This window comes from Pinus tabuliformis, chromosome 6 (genome assembly GCF_031772625.1).
Source record: "Pinus tabuliformis cultivar Carrire ecotype Pingquan chromosome 6, CPIR1, whole genome shotgun sequence".
NCBI classification, from domain to species: Eukaryota; Viridiplantae; Streptophyta; class Pinopsida; order Pinales; family Pinaceae; genus Pinus; species Pinus tabuliformis.
This window is the reverse complement of record NC_142292.1, coordinates 828,213,943-828,235,236: the sequence shown is the minus strand read 5'-3', so window position 1 is coordinate 828,235,236 and position 21,294 is coordinate 828,213,943. Positions and strand designations below refer to the sequence as shown.

The 21,294-nt window shown below is 36.8% G+C and overlaps 1 protein-coding gene across 2 annotated transcripts; it reads right to left on the bottom strand.

The window, feature by feature from the left end:
• Window positions 1-13,697: 13,697 nt before the first annotated feature.
• Window positions 13,698-18,211, bottom strand: LOC149261389 (dnaJ protein homolog 2-like). 2 transcript variants are annotated; one of them, XM_089422145.1, is made up of 8 exons: window positions 18,053-18,211; window positions 16,247-16,449; window positions 15,941-16,118; window positions 15,696-15,834; window positions 15,258-15,391; window positions 14,882-15,024; window positions 14,447-14,645; window positions 13,698-14,351 (listed from the first exon to the last, which is right to left on the bottom strand). In XM_089422145.1, the coding sequence occupies exons 2-8, from the start codon at window positions 16,394-16,396 to the stop codon at window positions 14,029-14,031; spliced, it is 1,266 nt and encodes a 421-aa protein (XP_089278271.1). In that variant the 5' UTR covers window positions 16,397-16,449; window positions 18,053-18,211; the 3' UTR covers window positions 13,698-14,028. The 2 variants fall into 2 exon arrangements, with proteins under 2 accessions (XP_089278271.1, XP_089278275.1); XM_089422149.1 differs by having other exon boundaries at window positions 16,247-16,441; window positions 18,053-18,209.
• Window positions 18,212-21,294: the final 3,083 nt, after the last annotated feature.

Below are 21,294 nucleotides of genomic sequence, written 5' to 3'. Positions count from 1 at the left end.
TGGTGACTCTAAGATCATCATTAACTGGTTCAACAACATATCTATCTGTCATGTGCACACACTCAGGAATATTTTGGCTGATGTTTTACTTTTGAAATCACATTTTGATTCCATCTATTGTCATCACATCTACAGGGAACGCAATCAGGTTTCTGATCGATTATCCAAGGAGGCCTCGATCCAGCCTAGGGGTCTATGGCTGATCCAAGAGCAGAGGGGACCAGACTTCTATCAGTACTTCCATCGCCCATACATTGATCAGAGGATTCAGGGGGCAGACAAGCCCTGATTTCATGGTTTTTTGAGCTACAAACAAACTTTTGCTTCCAGTGCAGCTTTTTATGTACATATCTATATCTGACTTGTAATTATGTAATTATTACCAGACTTCCCTACGGGATTTTTTTGTACAAGAACATCTGAAGGTGGACCTCCACACTTCACTGCATATGCTTCTTAAAGCATCTACAATATGTAATTTTCAACTTATTAATGAAAATTATGATTTTTCCTTGGGGAAAAATAATTTATTGAGAGAAAAATGAACTTTTTTCGAATTTCTTGATATCCATTAAAAGAAAAGTATATTTTAATTTAATTTAAAATAATCAACACTCTTGCAATGATATGAAAGATAGTTTACCAATTTCAGTCACAACACATTTTCAACTCTCTTTTTTAACGAAATGGTTACTTTTTTATTATAAAGCCTAGATTACGTGGCCAAAACCATGTGCATCATATTCCAATATAACCATAGAGGAGTCTTTTTGCCTCTACAGACCCTTTGGACTAGAATTCTACATTGAAACTTTCCATATATCCTACAAAATTTACCCAACAACAAAATATATTTGCAATACATATATTAGATGAAGATTAAGCAGCCTTGGAAGGCCCAAGTTCCTCATTATCTACACTAGAGACCTATTTACCATTGCTCATCCTTGCACCAGTTATGTCCCCACCAAATAACTCTTGCTGCTCTTTGAGGCCGGAACCTAATTCTCCAGACAAAAGTTCATGCAACTCCACTACCTTTTTCCATCACGCCATCTCAATCTCTGAAGGCTGGTCACCTTCTGGTGCCATTTCCAGGTGATTCAGTGGCACACAAATGCGAGAATAACACCAAGGAAAATGGAAAATAAATGCCCAAGGGTCCAACGAAGCCAGCTTAAATAACCCTTCTTCATATAGACTCCCACCATTACTCTCCTCTTCCACCATTAAAACAAGATCTTCATTGATCTTCATATCATTTACAGGCTCGTCCTTCCCGAGATACCAAACTAACATTACCAGTGGAAAATTTATGGAGGCGTGAGGGGAGGATTGCTAACAGATTTATTCCATTCGTAAAACCTGTTGGGAACCCACAACTCTAGAGATAATTGACGTCCATCGTCTTGACCACTTCACGCTTAGGAAATAGAGTTGATCTACTAGAGATACCATGTACAATGTTTAATCCTCCAAGTGGGCTCTTATTAAACAACATTTCCAATTTGTCCTGCATGTGGGGATTTAATTCGCGATATCGGGATTTCCCGTTGTCACCATTTTTTATGGCTCATTAAACCAAAGCTTAAATTCATTTGATTATGGCATAGGTAAGAGACTCTTGTCAATTCCATTTAATTCAAGGGCTCCAACTCCCATTACTACTCCTCGATTAGCCATACCATCAGCCTCTCCTTTTAAGTGTCTCGGAACATGAAAGAGGGAGATTTCTTCATATTTTTTTAGCTGGAGAATTATTATTTTCACCACAAGGGGTGTAGGATAATTTGACGTTTCAGACTTTGAAATCGTTCTAATGACTATCATGTAATCCCTGAGGATTTTGAGCTTTCTGATGCCTTATTTCTTGGCAATGTCCAATCCTTTCCACAATGCTAGGAATTCAACCTTATTATTAGTGGTTGTGCCTAATCCCTGTGCATATTTAATCTCTTCATATTCTTTGGGACAATATATCACCCTCTTGCTCATGTTGCCTCTAGCACTTTTTCAACTTTTCATCACAATTAAAAGTTTGGTTTTTACTCAAACCAAAATATTTGTTTCTACATTACTGTTATCTAGTGGATTTCATCTTTCATTAGAAATATTTTGAACTTTCATTAAAAATAAGTTTATTTTCACTTTGATCATTAGAGGAAACCTTTTACTTTCCAAAAATTCCATCAAGGTCTTAACAAAATTTTAAATGGAGTGAAACTTGTTAGGTCAAATTTGAGACATTAAAACAAAAGATCGTCAAAGCAACCGTGAAGTGAATTACCACCCCCATATAGTAAATCAATTATTTCATTACCAGGTCTTAATATGTTTTTTTTTTTAATTTAGGAAACAACCATGTTGTTGCAAGCCATCTTTTTAATATCAGGGTTGGTGAAACTAAAGAAGTGAAGGATGAACTTCCAAATACACAAATACTTTGTTTTTCCATCTGACCAATATTAAAATTATTGTAAGATGTCAAGAGGACCTGCCACTAAAATGGGCCCTACAAGTTAATAGCTCCAAAATTTCCACTCAAATTACCAAAATAGATGACACGTATAGTGATCCATTTTGAATCATGCTTCCTAATTTGGGATGCTTCCGGTCCAAAAAATATTTCATTAAAGGAGGTGAAGAAATTTGTCCTCTACCCCTAGAGTGTCATTCGAGCTTTCCTAATCATTCTAGACTTCTAAAAATTTGTATCCTTTGTTAAATATGCTTGAGTTTTGTTGTTATGTTCTCTATGAAGGTAATACTTGCACACCATTTTTCTTGTCTAACATGGAAATCTCATAGTATAAAATTTCCACATTCGCTACTAAGTAAATATGCATATATGGAGGTAGACTATGTTTCTACGAATTATCACCTACTTATTGCGTGACTCCAGAAATACCATGTCAATGAGCATTGTTATTTTTATGAGGACCCTTTAGCCTTTCTTTGTTCAAGTATAACCAAACTCAATCTCCTATCTTGAATGTCTTTTCATTTTTGAATTGATTATGCTAGGTCTTGTACTTTTCCTTTGACTTCTTCAATGTCTATTGTACTTGCAAATGGATTTGCCTAATCTTATCAACCTTCAATACTTATTATATGGCATCTATTGAAAATGAAACAAGAAAATCCTAATTTAATTTTTTCCTTGAATTAAATTAGGAATAAAATTGTAATTCCACATCACATGACAACTTGCCTTAGTTAACTAAGCTAATTTGACTTAGTTGGCTCAGTTAGTTTGAGTTTAGGGTGTGTCTCGATTAATTCGAGTTGAGGGTCTAACTTGAGTCATGTAGAGTGTCTCCTACTTTATAGGAGCCCTAGTTGAGTTTATTTTGAGTTGTAATTAATTAATTCAATTTAACTGAGTTAAAGTCAGTTAAACTAGTTCCAATTGATGGAGGAACTAATAGGAGGTCACATGGTGGAGTGTTGTTTCATGTGTTCAACCAGCTAACTAATGATTCACTCATAAATAACTCATGCATGTCAAATCTAAGAATTACGCAATTGATATTGGAGTTCAGGGACAATGTACTATTAAATATATAATCATCCGAATTGTATAGGTGGTCCTCCAATTGATGGAGGAACTAATAGGAGGTCACACAGTGGGGTGTTGCTTCATGTGTTTAACCAAGTAACTAATGATTCACTCATAAATAACTCATGCATGTCAGATATGAAAATTACACAGTTGATCCCCGGATGTGGGTGATAGTGAGGATGGGACGGGAGTTTAACGCTGCCCACATGTCAGCCATGTGCCATCACGTGGCAGACGCTTGGGCTCAAGCCTGTATATGCGTGAGTGGAAGCAGGTATAAGGTCATTCAACAGAGCAGAGTTAATGCCCTGCACGGCTATTCGGCTCGCTTGGAGGTTGCAGTTATGGCGGACGCGTTCCAAGGTGAGGTCGCTGCGATTAAAAACCATGTCACTGCGTTGGGTCAGGGTATGTTTCTGGTTTTTCCTTCAGGCAGGTCTATGCAACCTCAGATGCTCTGCGCAGCTCCATGCAACTGCCTCTCCGTCTGGGTCATTACGCTGTCTGTCTGGGTTATTCCGCTGTCTGTTCGCATTCCTCACAGGAAGGAGTTGTATCACACTCGAGAGCTGGGTCTCATCCCTTCGGTCCCTGCAAGGATGGTAAGGCCTCGACAGCGCATGCTCAGCCGTCGAGGCACCTCCAGGGGAGGAACTTCACGCACTCCCGTTGTTGATACTTCTGCCCACTGCTGTCATTGCCATGGCATTCGCTCTACTGGAGCTAACCCCCTTCAATCTAGTCAGTTCATGGATGCTGGTGCTTCGAACTCAACTTCCTTGCCCACCTTTGGCTCTGCTATTTTTAACTTCAACAGTTCTATGAACAGCCCCCAGATCAGTGCGCATGTATCGGTTCTGTTCATTGAAACTTCCCAGGAAGACAATGACTCTCTGGACAATCGTGGGCAGGTGAAAATTGATAGCCCGGAGAAAGAAACAAAGGATCCTGCTACAGACCTGGAGAAAGAAACAAAGGATACTGCTACATACCTGGAGAATGTCTCGAAAAAAGGTGAGGACCAGCGAAACAGAAGACATCCATATGGACACTGCCCCCACTGCTGCGGAGAGGGAGGCTTACGGATGGTGCCGGGTAGTGGAGGAGCAACTGGAAGAATAGAGACGCCCTCGCTCAAGGTCTACATGGCTCTTCTGTCTGGTCTTTTGGTTTCTATTGTTGTCTGTGTTAGCTTAGTTTCGTCATGTATGCATTTTGTATGTGTTCAAGAACCTTTGTTGATGGTCTGGGTTATGTCTGTCTCCCCTGCGCGGGATCATTTGGATTTTTGGTTGGGGCCCCTGCGTGGGCTAGCTCTTTTGAATGGTCTAGTCCTTTGGACCTTGCAGTCTCAGCTGTTCCAGGTTGACACCTCAGGTGCCTGGTTCTTTCTGTTTCGATCTGATGTAAAATTTTGACTTCTGTAATCAAAACAAAAGAGACAGCGATTTAACTTCATAAATTGCTCATAAAAGACACTTAACACTTCACACATAATTTTTCACATTTTGGTTAATTTGAGACAATCCTAAACACATTTTTTTTAATATTGATGAGGGAGATTGCATAGCATTAACAAGTTTTTCCAACATACAAATCAATTTAGTATCAGAGCAATGTTAGCTCATTTTAACCCTGAAATGGTTTGCCAAGGTTAGCTAGAAAATTAGCGATTGGTTTTGTATTTGTGCAATGAAAATTTAACTGTGTGCAAGTTTATGTGTGTAAGCTAAAGAAAAGAGATGGTCTGAGATGCTTCTTTGTTGAGAAACTTTTTGAAGCTTTGTGAAGCTTTTTGATGCATTACAAGTGTGATGGCAGCGTCAACAAGTGATGTTTCTAATCCATCTTCCTTAACAAGACTCTTTGATTTTGAGATGTTGCAAAAGCTTATCATCGTGAGATATATGGTGCAATATATGAATGAAGATAGGAAGGAGAACATTATACTTTAAGAGGAGTTGATGGCCATGAAGGAGGAGAAGCAAGATCTTCTTGAAAAGATGCATGAGATGGAGATTCAACTCCATGATGCCAAGGAAACCCTAACCCAAGTATGTGCATGAAAATGAAGTATGCAATTCAAGTTTATCTTCAATTTCCTCTCAAAATGAATGTTTTGGTGCTTTTCAAAGGCACACTAGAGGAATAAGGTCCAAATTATTGATGAAGATGGGTTATGAAGGTAAAGGGTTAAGCAAACATGCACAAGGCATAGTTGAGCTAATTGTTGTTGAGGAAAGGCTTAGGTATTTGGGTCTTGGTTATGGACAACATGATGGAGAATGCTCCAAAGCCAAGGAGGCACATGAAAGTGTTCCAAGAAGGACTTTCATTACATTTTCATTACCTCAAGCTTGTAAATTTTGTGTTCATGAGGAATGAAAAAGTTGTATACCCACTTTGCAAGAAGATGCTCATAAGCATACAGCTAGTGGAAATGGAAAACAAAAGGATTTTGAAATCACTAAGGTCATTGAAACCATTGTTGGTATTCCAAAGAGAGCCACTACATCATCAAATTCACCTCTTCAAGAAGGAGACAAAGGTGAATGTGAAAGGTATAAATTTGCCTTTAATCAAGTTTCTTTCGATTATGATAAACATGGTAAATCTTCACATAAGATTTGGAGAAAATTTACATGTTCTTTTTGTGGTTTTAATAACCATACTATTTCCAGGTGTTGGAAGAAGATAGCCATACACAAAAAACTTTCAAAACAAAAGAGACAGAAATCCAAAGGTCCATTGGATAATGGAAACCATGTTGAAAATAAGATGCAATTATTTTGCACTCATTCCACAAGCAGGGTCATCTTGTACACAAGTGTTGGACTTTGCATCCAACAAGTCATCCGCGACATTTGAAGAAGGTGGAGAGAGATTTTGGCAAGAATGGAAAAGAGAATTCCATAATTGATGTGGGTCACGATGATGCACATGATGAAGCGCAATTGAAAGAAGCGCCATTGAAATGGTTTGGAAAGAGATGGTTAGATTTCTTAACCAATTAAGGCCTTGCATTTCTTTTGATAATTGATGCAAATCTTGCCTTATTGATGCATTTCCTTATTATTTGGATGCATTTCTTTTTTCCTGAAAGTATGATGCATATTGCATGAAACAACATGTTGGAAAAGTAGAGTTATGTTGACTCACTTAGACGCAGCTAATATGGCAATTTGCAACTACAAATTTGCATTCATGTTGCATTCTTGAACTTGCTTGTTTACGCCAGGAAGGTGTTCAAAAGTGGAGTATGTTGACTCACTTTATTGCAGCAAATTTGGTCATTTCAACTCTTTAAGTACTCGTACATACCAATGGGATTCTTGTACTTGTGATTGTACTTGTGAGAGAGTTGAGAATTGATATACATGCATGAGAGTTTGTGTGTGTGAACAGTGGAATTTTTAATAGTTTCATTGTGCTTGAACATGCATGAGTGATTGACTTGTGTTGGTTGATTGCTTTGTTAATGTGTTGTCAACTTGAGAATGTTCATCATTTGCACATGCATGAGTGTCGGCTTGTGTGTTCAATTGATTGTTACATATATGATATATCAACTTGGAAGAGTTGATTTTGTCTCCAAAGATGAAAGGGAGATGTGATGAATTGTTTCAAGAAAATGTGGAATTCTTGTTGTAAATCGTCAAGTTGTTGTAAATGTTTTTGCTTGACTTGAAAGTGAGTTGTTTGAAGAAGCATGTTTTGTCGACTTGTGTTTAATCGATGGTTTATACACCAAGATGTAAGAGTACATGGCGATGTTCACATGATGTGACATTTGTTGCTTTGAGGAAGCAAAAGGAAGAGGTCATCAAATTATATTCTTGCACGAGTGTTTTTCAAAGTTAATGGTGTTTCTTGTGACAAGATGTCACGGGATTTTGGAAAGTCCATGCTTGAGAAAAAGGCTAGTGATTAGCCTTCATTCTCAAATCATGACATGAGCAACATGTTAATACTAGAAGATGATGGAATCAAGAAGCGAAAGTGGGCAAAAATACCAAAAAATTGCAGCCATTGTAGACCATTTGATGTGTTGACGCCAAGAAGCGAAAGAAATGGCGAATGCATTCTTCTAGATTTGGAATTTGGAACCATGGAGGTAAAAGAATGGTCATTTATTTATTTCTTATTACTAATATTGGAACTCGTTGTAGTTCACTCAAATGAACTTAACTTGGAAAAGTGGTTTCCAAAGAAAAGCTTAATCAAATGCATGTGTTGCAAAAGAGGAACATGATTCTCAGCGGGAAGGCCATCAGTCAGCGTTCCAAGCACCGAGGGATCACTTTGGTACAGCAAGGTGTTTAATCGGAAAACAACCAGAAAGTTTTGGATTGGGTCAGTGGCAAAAGGAGAACATTGGTTGAAGTGTCAAGCCATTTGCAAGGCAAGGCATGTCAGTGAACCCAAGTGGTTTCCATGGATATTTTTCCAAGTAGAATCAATTGATAGAACTTGGAAAGGAGAAGAATATTCAGCGCTCATCAGATAGCCAGTTTTTACGGGTCCAAAACCTTGTCAATGAGAATGAGTGATTGGAATTTGGATTGGGAGGAAATTTTGCTCAAAAATCAAGTGCTTAGAATCGCTCGAAAACTAAACGACCACGTCCGTCTCGGCGATGCCATCCCAACACAACTCGTTTCACTCAAAACGAAGTTTGTATGAGAAAGATAGAGACTTTTGTCCACTTGCAAAAAAAAATACAATGACTGTGCAATTAGCAATGTGTACTGATGACATGGCAGATGACTATGCAAGTCAAAAGTTTGGTCAAAAACTAGCGAAGTCATGCCAAGTGGCGCTTTATGATTGGTCTATCTAAAGGAGACACGTGGCAAATCTAAAGGCCACCACATGTCCCTCCCCAAGGGCCTATTAGCATCGACACACAATGACAATTTTATTTGCAAGTCAGTGGAGTCGAACTTGCGACCTCACCCACACAAACCCAATGTCTTACCACTACGTCGTGACATCATTACTTAACATACTGTGGTTATGCATGTGATAAATCGTGGTGGTTGGGGGAGGAGAGGGCCAGCGCCCTTCACATGTGACCAACACTGCAAAGCAGAAGCCATCGCTAATTGCTAACCGCACTAATTGAAGTTTAACACTAATTAAACCATGTTTATCCTTAATTAAAGCACAGATTAACTTGGCGATAGTTTTGGCAGGTCCCACAAATCCGGCATTGCTCCATTTTTGGCGAGGTTACTCGAGTTTCTCTAGATTTGCAGTTTTCTTACGTAAAACTGAAGAGGCCATAACTTCTTCAATGTTCGACCAATTTTGTCTCTAAATGAATCATTCCTATATGATTTGGATGTAATGAACCAGGAGAGGAGGTCAAGCCTAGATCCGCTAAAGTTCAATTGCAAAGCTTGGATAGTCATTTTGGGGTTTTTGGGTCTTCTGAATCCAATGGAGCAAGTTGCAAAGCCATTGGAGCACTACAAGTGCATGTAATCAGAGAATCGACTATTAATCCAAAGAGGGCCTAACCATTTAAGCAAGTCCAAGGAGATGTAACCTAGGAGGGGTGAACTCATTTATCAACTTTGTGTTATGAGTTGTTGTGTTTTACTCCTCTGCAATTTACTTCTTGTATATGTGTTTTAAACAATTAATTAACCTCATAAATTGCTATAAAAGACACTTAACACTTGACACGTAATTCCTCACATTTTGGTTAATCAGATCATGCATGCAATCAGAGGAAAGCCTATGATGGATTGCGCGATTCCAATTAAAGAACTTCCCTAATTAATAGGTTTAATTCCCAAGGAATAGGAACTTGGCAAGCGATATATTGGTTAAGTATTAGCCTAGGTTTGTCTAGGAAGTTGTGAGGCAGATAGAGATAGTGCAGAAGTTGCTCGGGCTAGAGAAAAGTATTATAATCTTCTCATATTTTCTGACTAATGCAATATACAGATAACAAGGGTTTTTTGATGTGGATTTCCCCAGGGAATGATTGTGTAATGTGTTGATTCAATTCTTTCTTTTATATGCTTCTTGATTTCGCCATCGTTTCATTGTTTCTGTTGATGAGTAGAGTAAATTCAAGTCTATTGTTTTAGTAAATTACAATTAGCAGTTTGAATCTACAAGGAATTTCTCAACATTTTTCATCACTCCTACTTAATGATCATATACAACATCTAAAGGTGAAGATGGGAACTTGGCAAGCGATATATTGGTTAAGTATTGGCCTAGGCTTGTCTAGGAAGTTGTGAGGCAGATAGAGATAGTGCAGAAGTTGCTCGGGCTAGAGAAGTATTATAATCTTCTCATATTTTCTGACTAATGCAATATACAGATAACAAGGGTTTTTTGATGTGGATTTCCCTAGGGAATGATTGTGTAATGTGTTGATTCAATTCTTTCTTTTATATGCTTCTTGATTTCGCCATCGTTTCATTGTTTCTGTTGATGAGTAGAGTAAATTCAGTCTATTGTTTTAGTAAATTACAATTAGCAGTTTGAATCTACAAGGAATTTCTCAGCGTTTTTCATCACTCCTACTTAATGATCATATACAACATCTAAAGGTGAAGATGCTAAATATCTAGAAGTTTCAAAACGGAACTTGCTAGTGGAATGTGGGACTACATTGTTATAAGAATGTTGAATATAAACCAAATCTTCATTCCAAGTCCTTAGATGATCCTAATAGAAACCATCAAAATATGAACCAATTTCATGTTCAATACTTCTATTTTTCCATTCATCTAGAGATGGAAAGTTGAAGATATCTTCAACTTTGTGACCATCTTCTCCTAAAGTGTAGGCCCAAAGGCATTAAGAACTCTAGTCTCTTTGTTTGAGATGATGCTCATTATCCCAAAGTACACAATTTTCGAACATGATTGTTGCATCCAATCCCCTAATGGTCAAGCACAAGATTTTCAAACAACATGATTCGCTACAAGGCATGAGAATGCACATATTAATAAACATGTCCAATATCTAAAATAGATAGTCATGTCCCCACCTAGTTCTTGGAAAGTCACATTCAAATCCATCGAGATTCTCTCCCATGGCATAATAGGTACACGTAATGGGCGGCATAAACTTGCTTCCTTACTTGGTTTACTAGAACGATGGAGTATGGATCATCTAATAACCACAATGTCTTCTTTCTTTAAACTGGCTAATACACATACCTCTGTAAGAGTACCCAAAGTTATGATCTTGGGTGTAGATGGCATTGAAAGCACATCTAACAACATATTAGTATTCCCCTTCTTAGAAGGGATTAAAATTGTTGTAGAAATTATCCACTTGTAATGTTTTATTCCCTGAAGCTTACTCTAAGCTTGCAATTATTTTAGTGGTACATGATCAATATGGATGATGGTTTCCTTACCCATAAGCTATTGCTTCCTTGCATCCAAATTGTTCCCACAACATACCAACTTACATCTAACTCCACTTTTATGGGCTTTTAATGATTTGGCAATGTGATAATTGGTATTTGACTAATTTTCAAGCATAAAACACCTTAACATTTGACACATGGGATGATGCTAAAATTAAATTTTTATGGTTCAATAAAAGAAAAAATTATTATTTTTGACATTATTGGAGTGATTTTGACTTCACAATTATCCCAAGTTGGTAATCCTTTGTGGGGGTGAAGTATGGGGATTGATTGTAGAGAACAAAAATTAAATTAAACAAAACGCAAAAACCAAATCACAAAAAAAAATAGACAAACACATACACAAGAACAGCTCCACAAAAGAAAGACATGTAAAACACTTTAATATTTGACACGAGACAATGTCATAAAAAAAAAGGCAAAAAGAGCCCAAGCATAAAAAGCTATACATGTAAAACACCTTAATATTTGACATAAAACACCTTAATATTTGATAAAGGGCAATGTCTAAAGAGAAAAATGACAACATTGAAGCAAAAAGAGCCCAAGCAAAAAAGGATAGACATGTAAAACACCTTAATATTTGACACATGGGGCAAACAATGTCTAAAGAGAAAATGAAAATACTGAAGCATAAGAAGCGCAAGCATAAAACACCTTCTCGGGACAATGTCTAAATTAAAATAATTTTGTGGGGTGAAGCATGGGGATTAAATGTGAAAACAAAATAAAAACAAAAAAAAAACGAAAAAACAAAAATGCAAAAACCAAATCACATATTTTTATTATTGGCATTATTTGGGAGGTTTCAACTTCACAATTATCCCAAGCTAGTAATTTTGTGGGGTGGTGGGGTGAAGTACGGGGATCAAATGTAAACAAAAAAACAAAAATTAAATTAAACAAAATCAAAAACCAAATCAAGTTGGTAATTCTGTGAGGGTGGTGGGGTGAAGTATGGGGATTAAATATACAAAAAAAACAACAAAAATTAGATTTTACAAAATACAAAAACCAATTCACAAAAAACAAGGGTCACAACACATGCACAAGAACAGCTCCACAATGGTGGAAAGTGCTCTTTATTTCTTCATGCTGCAAAAGAGATACATGACTAAAATTGAAAATCAACTTGCATATGTTTGCAGTATGTTCTAAAGACTCTTTTTGTTTGGAATATGTTCTAAAGACTGTGCAGTATGTTCTAAAGACTCTTTTTGTTTGGAATATGTTCTAAAGACTGTTTTTGCTTGGCCAGGCATTGTTCTTCAATTAAAGGAAACATGTTAATATAGCCCAAAACCGAAAGACGTGTGGCAAGAGTGAAAGTTCACCCCCTTACAGACCACCAACAAGTAAATTACATATGACGAGAATTTCCATGAATAACAGTGATGAATCAACCTACATTTAAATATAGAAGCCAGTAATGACTTCTCCCATTACTAATTCAACAAACATGATTTGATAAATTTTACCGCTGTTAAAAAATATAAAAAATAGGAACAAAGAATGGAAAACAAAGAGGGCAATGAAAAAGCCCCATAGCCTAACATAATAAGAGTTCTGTAAACATTGAAATGTAACATAATAAGAGGAGAGTATTGAAAACGTTATGCCCGAGTAAAATCTAATCAATATACCCTCGTAATCTGAAACAAGATATACAAAATCTAAGAAATCAAGTTTACATATAACATAAATGATGTAAGAAACGATTTGAGTAGGACTCGCCAAAGCACCAAATACATTTTTATCAACCGAAGAAGATATTCAGAAATTATGCTTATGCAAGCAAGATGTAAGAAACGATTTGAGTAGGACTCGTCAAAGCACCAAATACATTTTTATCAACCGAAGAAGATATTCAGAAATTATGCTTATGCAAGCAAATGTAAGAAACGATTTGAGTAGGACTCGCCAAAGCACCAAATACATTTTTATCAACCGAAGAAGATATTCAGAAATTATGCAAGGAAGAGACAGACCGTTTGACTAGAGTCAACAAAGAACAGCTGTCATTCCCCATACTTGTTAAATCAAACTTTTTAAATAAAATATTAATAAAAGAACACCTTTAATGCATGATTTGCATTGTATAGTAAAACACACCGGAAAATAGTGTCGAATTGAAATGTATATAATTATAGTGTTCAAAGCAGTGAAACGTATAACTAACAACAATGATATCATTCTGCTCTGTAGTCTCTTACTAGGTCATTTAAATAAAAGCATAAAGCAACACACATCCGTCGATAAAAACCTCTAGAAAGACGGATACAGATTTCATTATCTGCACCAAATAATCAACATAGAAATGACTCGAAATAAACAGCAATAATACATAATTCGATGGAAAAGGCCTGTGTGGATGAATCGACATCTGACAAGGAAGCATTTTATCAATAACATCTTTTCATGTACACCCAAGTTCAGAGCAAAAAAAAAATACTTGCAAGACATATCTAAACAATACCATGGATTTTACTATCAAAAAACAAGAACACTGTAATCACAATCCTAAACGGTATATAAAAAGCTTTTCCATCGATATATACGAAACCCATTTGTAAACAGACTACTATAGTACATTTCTTATAACGGTGAATGGGGGTGGGGACTAATATAAGCACTAAAACTGCATTCGTTGAGAGAACATTTAATGAAGTGCAGGCAACTTAAAACATTACAAAGTTGAAAGGCATGTCAATATTTTCAACATCGGAAAAGTACTTTTAAATGTTGTATTTATACTCCACGGTATTATAAATATATACTAAACTGGGACTCAGACAAAAGTGCCTTGAAATCCCCAACCTTTGTTCCGAAACAAACCCTTTCAGCTGGGAAATGATTGCTAAACATGTAGAACAGAATCTTTACCAAAACACATTATTTGAAAATGCTAAGTTTACAACCCATGTGATTCTAGTATACGACGATACAACCTCTCACATGAAGAATCATAAATTCACACAAAATTCTCGCATCCTAAACAATATGAAAGTTACGAATTCTGCTACTTAGTTGTTACCTATGGTGTTTCTTAAAGTATCCTAAATCATTGTTGTGCACACTGCACACGGTGACCCTGAGGTTCGTCATCCTCTTCATATGCTTCTTGCTGCTGTTGTTGCTGCTTCCTTCTTAGTTCATCCTCAATATTAACATCGTGCAAAGTTGTCTCTTCACATTCATCCAACTCCATGTCTGTCATATAACCAGCTGGACGTGGTGGCAGGATAGCCTCCAATGCCTTACATTGTTCTGGGGAAAGTGCTCCAGAATCTGGAAACTCGACATTGAAATGAATATACAGCCGACCTTTCATGAAAGGCCTTTGATATTGAGGCATACCTTCATCATTTATTGCTTTGTATTGACCTGCATGCAAGAAATATTGATGAGATAAACAACACATAATAGAAAGCAGGCTATGTTGCTAAGCCATCATATCAAAATTGCTTTGTATCACATACCAGGTTTGATTATCTCCCCCGGGCTAGACTTAATCAGCAGTTGCCTTCCATCAAGATGAGTAAGGGGAAATTGGAATCCACACAGAGCCTCTGTCAAATTTAGAGTGTGTTCAACATAGAGATCATCACCCTTTCGTTTGAACTTGGAGTGATCTTTCAATTGCAATACAAAAACAATGTCCCCAGTTACAGTGTCCGGCTGCCAAAACAAGAATGTTTGAAATGAATTAGCCTGGAGAATGTAGACACAGCACAGTATTCTACCGCATACCAGATGCAGGACATTGTGACAACATACAAATGGAGATGAGCCACGCTTGTTCGATTCTAAAATTTAAACCCACCTTTGCCTAGAATCTACTAGTCTGCAAATATGGACAAATGAAAATGAAAATGAAAACCAAACAAAACAAAACAAAAAACTTGACAACCTACCGCTTCATCAGCTTCACCCTGAAACACTATCCTCTGCCCATGCAGCATTCCCTTCTCGACGTGTACCTCTAGTACTTTCTTGTCTTGAACAACTTTGTTCCCTTTACACTGACCACATTTATCCTTGTCACTGATCGTCTCGCCTGCACAATTGTTATTTAAATCACTAATCCACCATCGAAATGCACATCATATGACCAAAAGATTGTTACTTCAATATTAGTATGCATTCAATGTAAAATACTAAATAATCAACAAATGCCAACGATTGTTATATTTAAATCATTAATATACATTCAGGATAATTACGTAATGATAACAGAAGTTGACACAGTATTAAAGCATAAAATGTCAAAAAGACACTAGCCAGACAAACCTGAGCCTCTACAATCAGGGCAGACATGTTGCATTTGCTGTATCATGCCAGGACCCAGTTGCCTAATAGAGACCTTCATACCAGAACCTTGGCATCCCATACATCGACCAGAAGCACCAGATTTAGAGCCTTTCCTGCACAATTCCATTTAGAAATGAGAAGCTAAGTAGATATACAACAACAAATGTGTTCTCACAGAATAAATTACTAGGACAACAAAGTATTAAACAGTTTTTAAGCAACAAAAAGCAAACATCAACTTGTAACCGTACATGGTAAGGCACTGTAGAATATTTAGAAACCCAATATTAACTAAAATTAAGGCCTATATGATGACAATGAAAACTAATAACAATGCCCACACAAATAATAGATCAAAAATATTAGGCCAGCCTTGCTATATAAAACCTCTGGAGTCACAAGGTAGACATATCATACCCCTTACACTTCGAACATATAACATTTCTCGAGAGCGATAGCTTTCTGGATGTTCCATTGTACAGGTCCTCCAGAGAAACCTTCAGAGGATGTACAACATCTTCACCTTGCTTTTGCCTTCGGCCCCTTGAGCTACCACCTACAATTAACCAACATAGCCAAGAGAAAAAGGACAATTTCAGAGAGGCAATCTTAACTTTCAAGAAGCTTAATAGACCACTTAAATCAGAAGAGAAAAACCTTACCTCCAAAACTAGATCCTCCAAAAGAACCTCCAAAGAAAGACTCAAATATGTCAAAGGGATTATGGGAAGCACCACCTCCTCCCATTCCCTCTTTCAGGGCATCTTCTCCATACTGATCATATATCTCCCTTTTTTCTGGATCACTCAAGACTTCATAAGCCTGAGCCAATTCTTTGAACTGCTCCAGTTGAAACACAAATAAAATCAGTAATAATAGTATGTGAAAATCAACTGCATTAAGAAAACAATCATAGAAAGTTTCATACCAAATTAAACGTGCAAAAGCAGAAGTAACCAAAAACTTACTTTTTCTGGATCCCCACCCTTGTCAGGGTGATTTTTGATGGCAGCTTTTCTATAAGCCTTCTTCAACTCATCAGGTGTGGCACTTTTTGACACACCCAAAATGTCATAATATTTTGTGTTGTCACTCTTTTTTGGTGCACGCCCAAACATGGTTAATCGACTTTAGTCACCACTCTCACAACTGCTATGAAGCTCCTGGCAACCTAAGAAAAAGTTAAATTCACTTCCAATATATATGATTAACAAGCAAATAGGTGGAGCATAATCTTGAATCTCAAGTTCTCAACTGTTACTGTAAGGCTTTGAGCAGAACACATTCCAGGGAAATACCCAGAGCAGACCAAAATGAGAAGCTAATATCCAGTACTTTATCGTAATGCCAAACGCAGAAATTTTACAATGTGTGAAAAGCGCACAAAGAAAAAAAGGCAAAACCATTTATGCAGGCTACTTATAAATGGTCTTGCCAAAAATGATATGATCCAAAAGAGGAACAATTGAGGAAACATGCTTACAATCAGATGTACTGAACCCTATATCTATAACCTGTCAATTTTAATGAACAAGCAATAGAAGAAGTACTAAAAGTACTAACTGAAAGGTATTTTTAATAAAAGATCTGAACCCTATAAACATTTCATGAAGCTTTCAAAACACTCGTAATGCTAAAGAAAAGTCAACAATACTCCGTGTAAAGCGAGCCTACCATTATTATATTTAATTTTTCGAAAGAATAAGCAAATCCCTATAACCCAACAGGTAGCAATAATAATATATATTGCACAGCTTCGGGGCCACAGAGAAGCTCTAAATACACGCAGTACTGACATATCTAACTAAAGAGGATTAACAAGGTCACTACAGAAAATCGTTTGTAACAACCCCTCCGTCAATATTTAAATTAAAATTTCTAAAAACAGAAGCACAAGTAAGGTGGACTTTAATTCTGCAGCTATACTTGTCAATGAGCCGAAGCAGACTGAACCTAAATTAATAATGAGATACAAAACCAATCTAGAGGAATTTAATTCATATCCGTTAGTTCATACTGAAAAAAATTGTAGAGACAAAAATGCTATGCATGTAATGTGCATCGCCAATATAGGGCGATCCTACCGATCTCTACTGCATGTCATAGCAAACGAATATTTAACAAGGAATTGTAATTAAAATTTATTTAAAACAGACAACTCCAAATTCAAAAAGAGTTTTTCAGGGTAAACTGCGACCTTCTTGCTCGGATTCTAGCCTAAGGTCTGAACCTACCCGGTAACCAAGGTGAAATCCTATTTGGTAACACCAAGAAACATGCAGATAAAATAGCCCAGATATAAAGGCAAGCAATGGATGCGGAAGCAAATCCTTCCTAATTATTCCAGCGGCTGGCCATGTTTGTGCAAACTGTTCGGATGCCAAACCAAACATGAAAGCTAATGTTTACAACAAGGCTTATTCGAATTGTCATGAAAAAATACCAAAACTAATCAAAACACACAATACACGGCGGCAACCAAAGCAAAGTTCCAGGTTCAAAACCCTCGGTTCCATTTAAGCATTTCTCTCAGATCACCAAATATTCAGCCAAACAACCTGATTTAGACAGAAATTAGATGATAAAACCCTCGCTGACCGTGCAAAAATCAATCAAAAGACAAAACCCCCATTCGGAACAGATTTCCCTGCGACCTTTCACGGCCGCTTACAAAAATTTCCAATTTCTTCACAGCAGATCAGATCTTTAAGAGAGAAAAAAACAAATCGACACAAAATACGGGAGTTTCCATCGAAAACTTTCTTGAAACATACCGAAAGTGCTCCCGCAGATGCTTTGAGCCAATGTTTGAGAAGGTATTTCAGCCCTAGATCAGCTGAAAGCGCCTCGCTTAGAAGCTCTGAACACCTAAATTACAAGGAAGATCGAATTTCTTCTCACGCCAATATTTATAGCCCAGGTTTCTTCTCACCTAAAAACGCATGAATTAAATCTGTAAAACGAAAATCGAGGACCGTTCATATATAGATCCAACGGTCCAGAGGACGACACGTTAAACCCCCCAATCGTGAGACTGAAGATTAAAGAAAAGCTATCAAAAGCTTTCGTTTTATAGCGGACGAAGACCTTGGTCACTCAATCACCGTCGAATCCGATGATCGGACGGCTGGTAGGAAGATTCTAGAAGGGACGTGGGTATTTATTTTCCCTTTTACGTGTTAGCTATTGTTTCCGGCCATCGGTCACGGCTAAACACACCCCAGAGTCATATGGTTAAGCATGTCTACCCCCAGTTCTTGTGGTGCACATGCCAAAAATATCGGCAGGGGGCTAAAGCCGGCGGCGAAAGGGAAGTCAAACGAAATTACTGGGTGATGAATATTTTTGCGAGTTAGCATTACAATTAAATAAAATATTACCGTGGCGTCTTTTCCATTTTAGTGTTAATATTCTTGGTGGATTTTCTATATTTTATTAATCTTGTTTATTTTTTTCACTTTATTATTAATATCGGGGTTTTTCTAACTTTATTAATATGTTCACTATTGAGGTTTTTCAAACTTTTTTAATATGGTCGGTCAGGGATATTTCTGCTCATGAGCTTTATAATTAAAATATTACTATGGTATATTTTTCACTTTAATATTGATAGCACGGTGGGTTTTCTATTTTTCGCTTTAATATTAATAGTACGGTGGGTTTTCTATACTTTCTGTTTTTACTTTAGTATTTAGTATCAATATTCTTCGTGAGTTTTTAATATTTTATTAATATGGTTTATGGGTTTTTAATATATTAATGTGTTTTTTTGTCTTTTTACTTTTAAGTGTTTGTTTTTAGTGTTATTCACTAAAGTTGAATCAAAAAAATATAGATTTTATGTGAAATATGTGGTCAATAAATTAAATTCTAACGGTCAAAAACTTAATTTTTTTTATTGTTATTTTATTGTTATTATTATTTAATTGTTGCCATGTCTTATTCTACATCTTGTTCGGATGATGGTCTGCCATGGAGTTGTGCTCTTTATAAATATGCTGAAATGTAATATCTTGAAACTTCAATTTTATTTCTTTAATTTTGAGTTTCCAAGCTTCTAAATGTAACACTTTCAGGCGAGCCGCTCCTTTCATCCAATCAACTACACATTTTGAGTCATCGAGAATGTGTATATGATTAATGTTTTTTACCTTTGCAAGCATCATAAGAGTCCATGCAACGATCAATTCAGCCTTGGTATTTGATCCAAATCCAATTCCAATTCTAAAATGGATGGATCTATTATCTGACAACTTAATCATCCCTCCTCCTCCACACACTTTCCCTTGTGCTGCCCCATCAAAGAAACCCATCGGTATATTCTGTGGAATGAGTGGAAATTGAATTCTTCTCTGAGATTTTGTTTTCTGAAGAGGCAGAAATTCCCTGAAATGGGAGATAATTTTGGATACTAGGATCGGGATATATATCTTAGCATCTCTGAAGATGATCTTATTTTTCAATAGCCAAATACTCCAAGCAACAAATATAGGCAGGGTACTAAGATGTTTGTATTTCTTCGCCCAAATAAAAAGTGTTTCTTCAAAGGAGGACTTCTTCATATCTTCTTTGATGCCCAAAAACTGCAGAACAAAGGACCATATTTCCTGAGTAAAATTACAATAGCTCAGAATATGATCAGTGGTTTCTTCTTGTTGATTGCAAGAAACACATCCACTAGGTCCCTGAAAACCTCTTTTTTGAAGGTTGTCCAGGTAAAAAAAAAAAAATTTGGAGCACCAACCAAATAAAACATCTTAACTTGGTTAGGATATGCCATTTCCAAATATATCTATACCACCATCTATTAGTTGTTTTAATCTCTGAGTGCACAATCTCTTTGTATGCTGAGTTGGCTTTGATCTTTCCAGTTGAGAAATCCCAGCTCCAAACCAAAGAATCCCTTAAGTTATTCAATCTTACTCCATTAAGATTTAGCTCTTTTATGAAGGTGTTCCATTCCTCCGCTAAAGCATCCCCTAATCCCAAGTTTGCTGCTGACATCCAATAATTTTGATGGGACTGAGAGGAATTTGGATTTTTTATATTTTGAAGATAGGTGAATCCCTTGGATGCTAGAGCTTGTCTTAATTCAGCAGTCAATTTGTATACTTTGGCACCACCAATGAAGGGATCCTTGTCAAGGATGACTTGCATAACATCTCCCACTTTCCAAGCTAACCAATTTGAGAGATGGAGATAGGAAGTCATAAGAACTTTCCAGACCATAAACCCTCTTATGGGGAGAGAATGTGACTATCTTCTGATCCAATCCACAACCTTTTGTTTGCTTGTATATTTTTCTCTTCTGACATGACTCTAAAGACCTGTCCTAAACAGGCTTATCCACGGGTTTTTCAAAGCTAAAGCTTTAGCAAACCAAGAGATTTTTAAAGCCCCATCCTCCTAGATTTTTGGGGTACAAAAGATGGACAATTTAGCAAGATGAATATTTTCTTTGTTCCTTTTCCAGCCCACAAAAAAAAAATGAAAATCAGTTGTCTAATCATTGCAAGGATACCAACATGGGTTTTTGCCATGGAAAACCAAAAAACACGAATATTATCCAGTAATGATTTAACCAAAATCATTCTACCACCTAATGAAAGTAATTTATAACACCAAATATGTATTCCTTGTTCCACCTTTCTAATCATCCACATCAAATCGTCTTTGTGGTAGTTCTTGGGTTTTAGATAGAAGGCAAGATATTTAAATCATGTCTCCAAATATGTGGCCTGCAGAGGGAGAAAAGACTAAATTTCTACAAGAATATCAGGCATGGCCGCATAATCTCCATTCCATAGGCATTGCAAAAGGGAGATATGTATCTGTGGAATCCTGCCATTCAGCTACAGATCCTAGCCCCAATAGCAAGACATCGTCCACAAATAATAAGTGGGTGATGTGGTGATTTTTGGAAATCTATATTTCTCTTATGTTACCCACCTACTTTTCCTCCAACAAAAGACGGCTCATACCTTCCATCAATAGTAAAAACAAGAGTGGAGATAAA

What these genes read in the sequence shown, in the direction of transcription:
- LOC149261389 (XM_089422145.1), bottom strand. Translation starts at nt 16,396, where the DNA reads ATGTTTGGGCGTGCACCAAAAAAGAGTGACAACACAAAATATTATGAC. An exon ending in AGGGTGGGGATCCAGAAAAA is followed by an intron (nt 16,119 to 16,246) that starts GTAAGTTTTTGG and finishes CAACTGGAGCAG; the next exon opens with TTCAAAGAATTGGCTCAGGC. An exon ending in TGGAGGATCTAGTTTTGGAG is followed by an intron (nt 15,835 to 15,940) that starts GTAAGGTTTTTC and finishes GGTTAATTGTAG; the next exon opens with GTGGTAGCTCAAGGGGCCGA.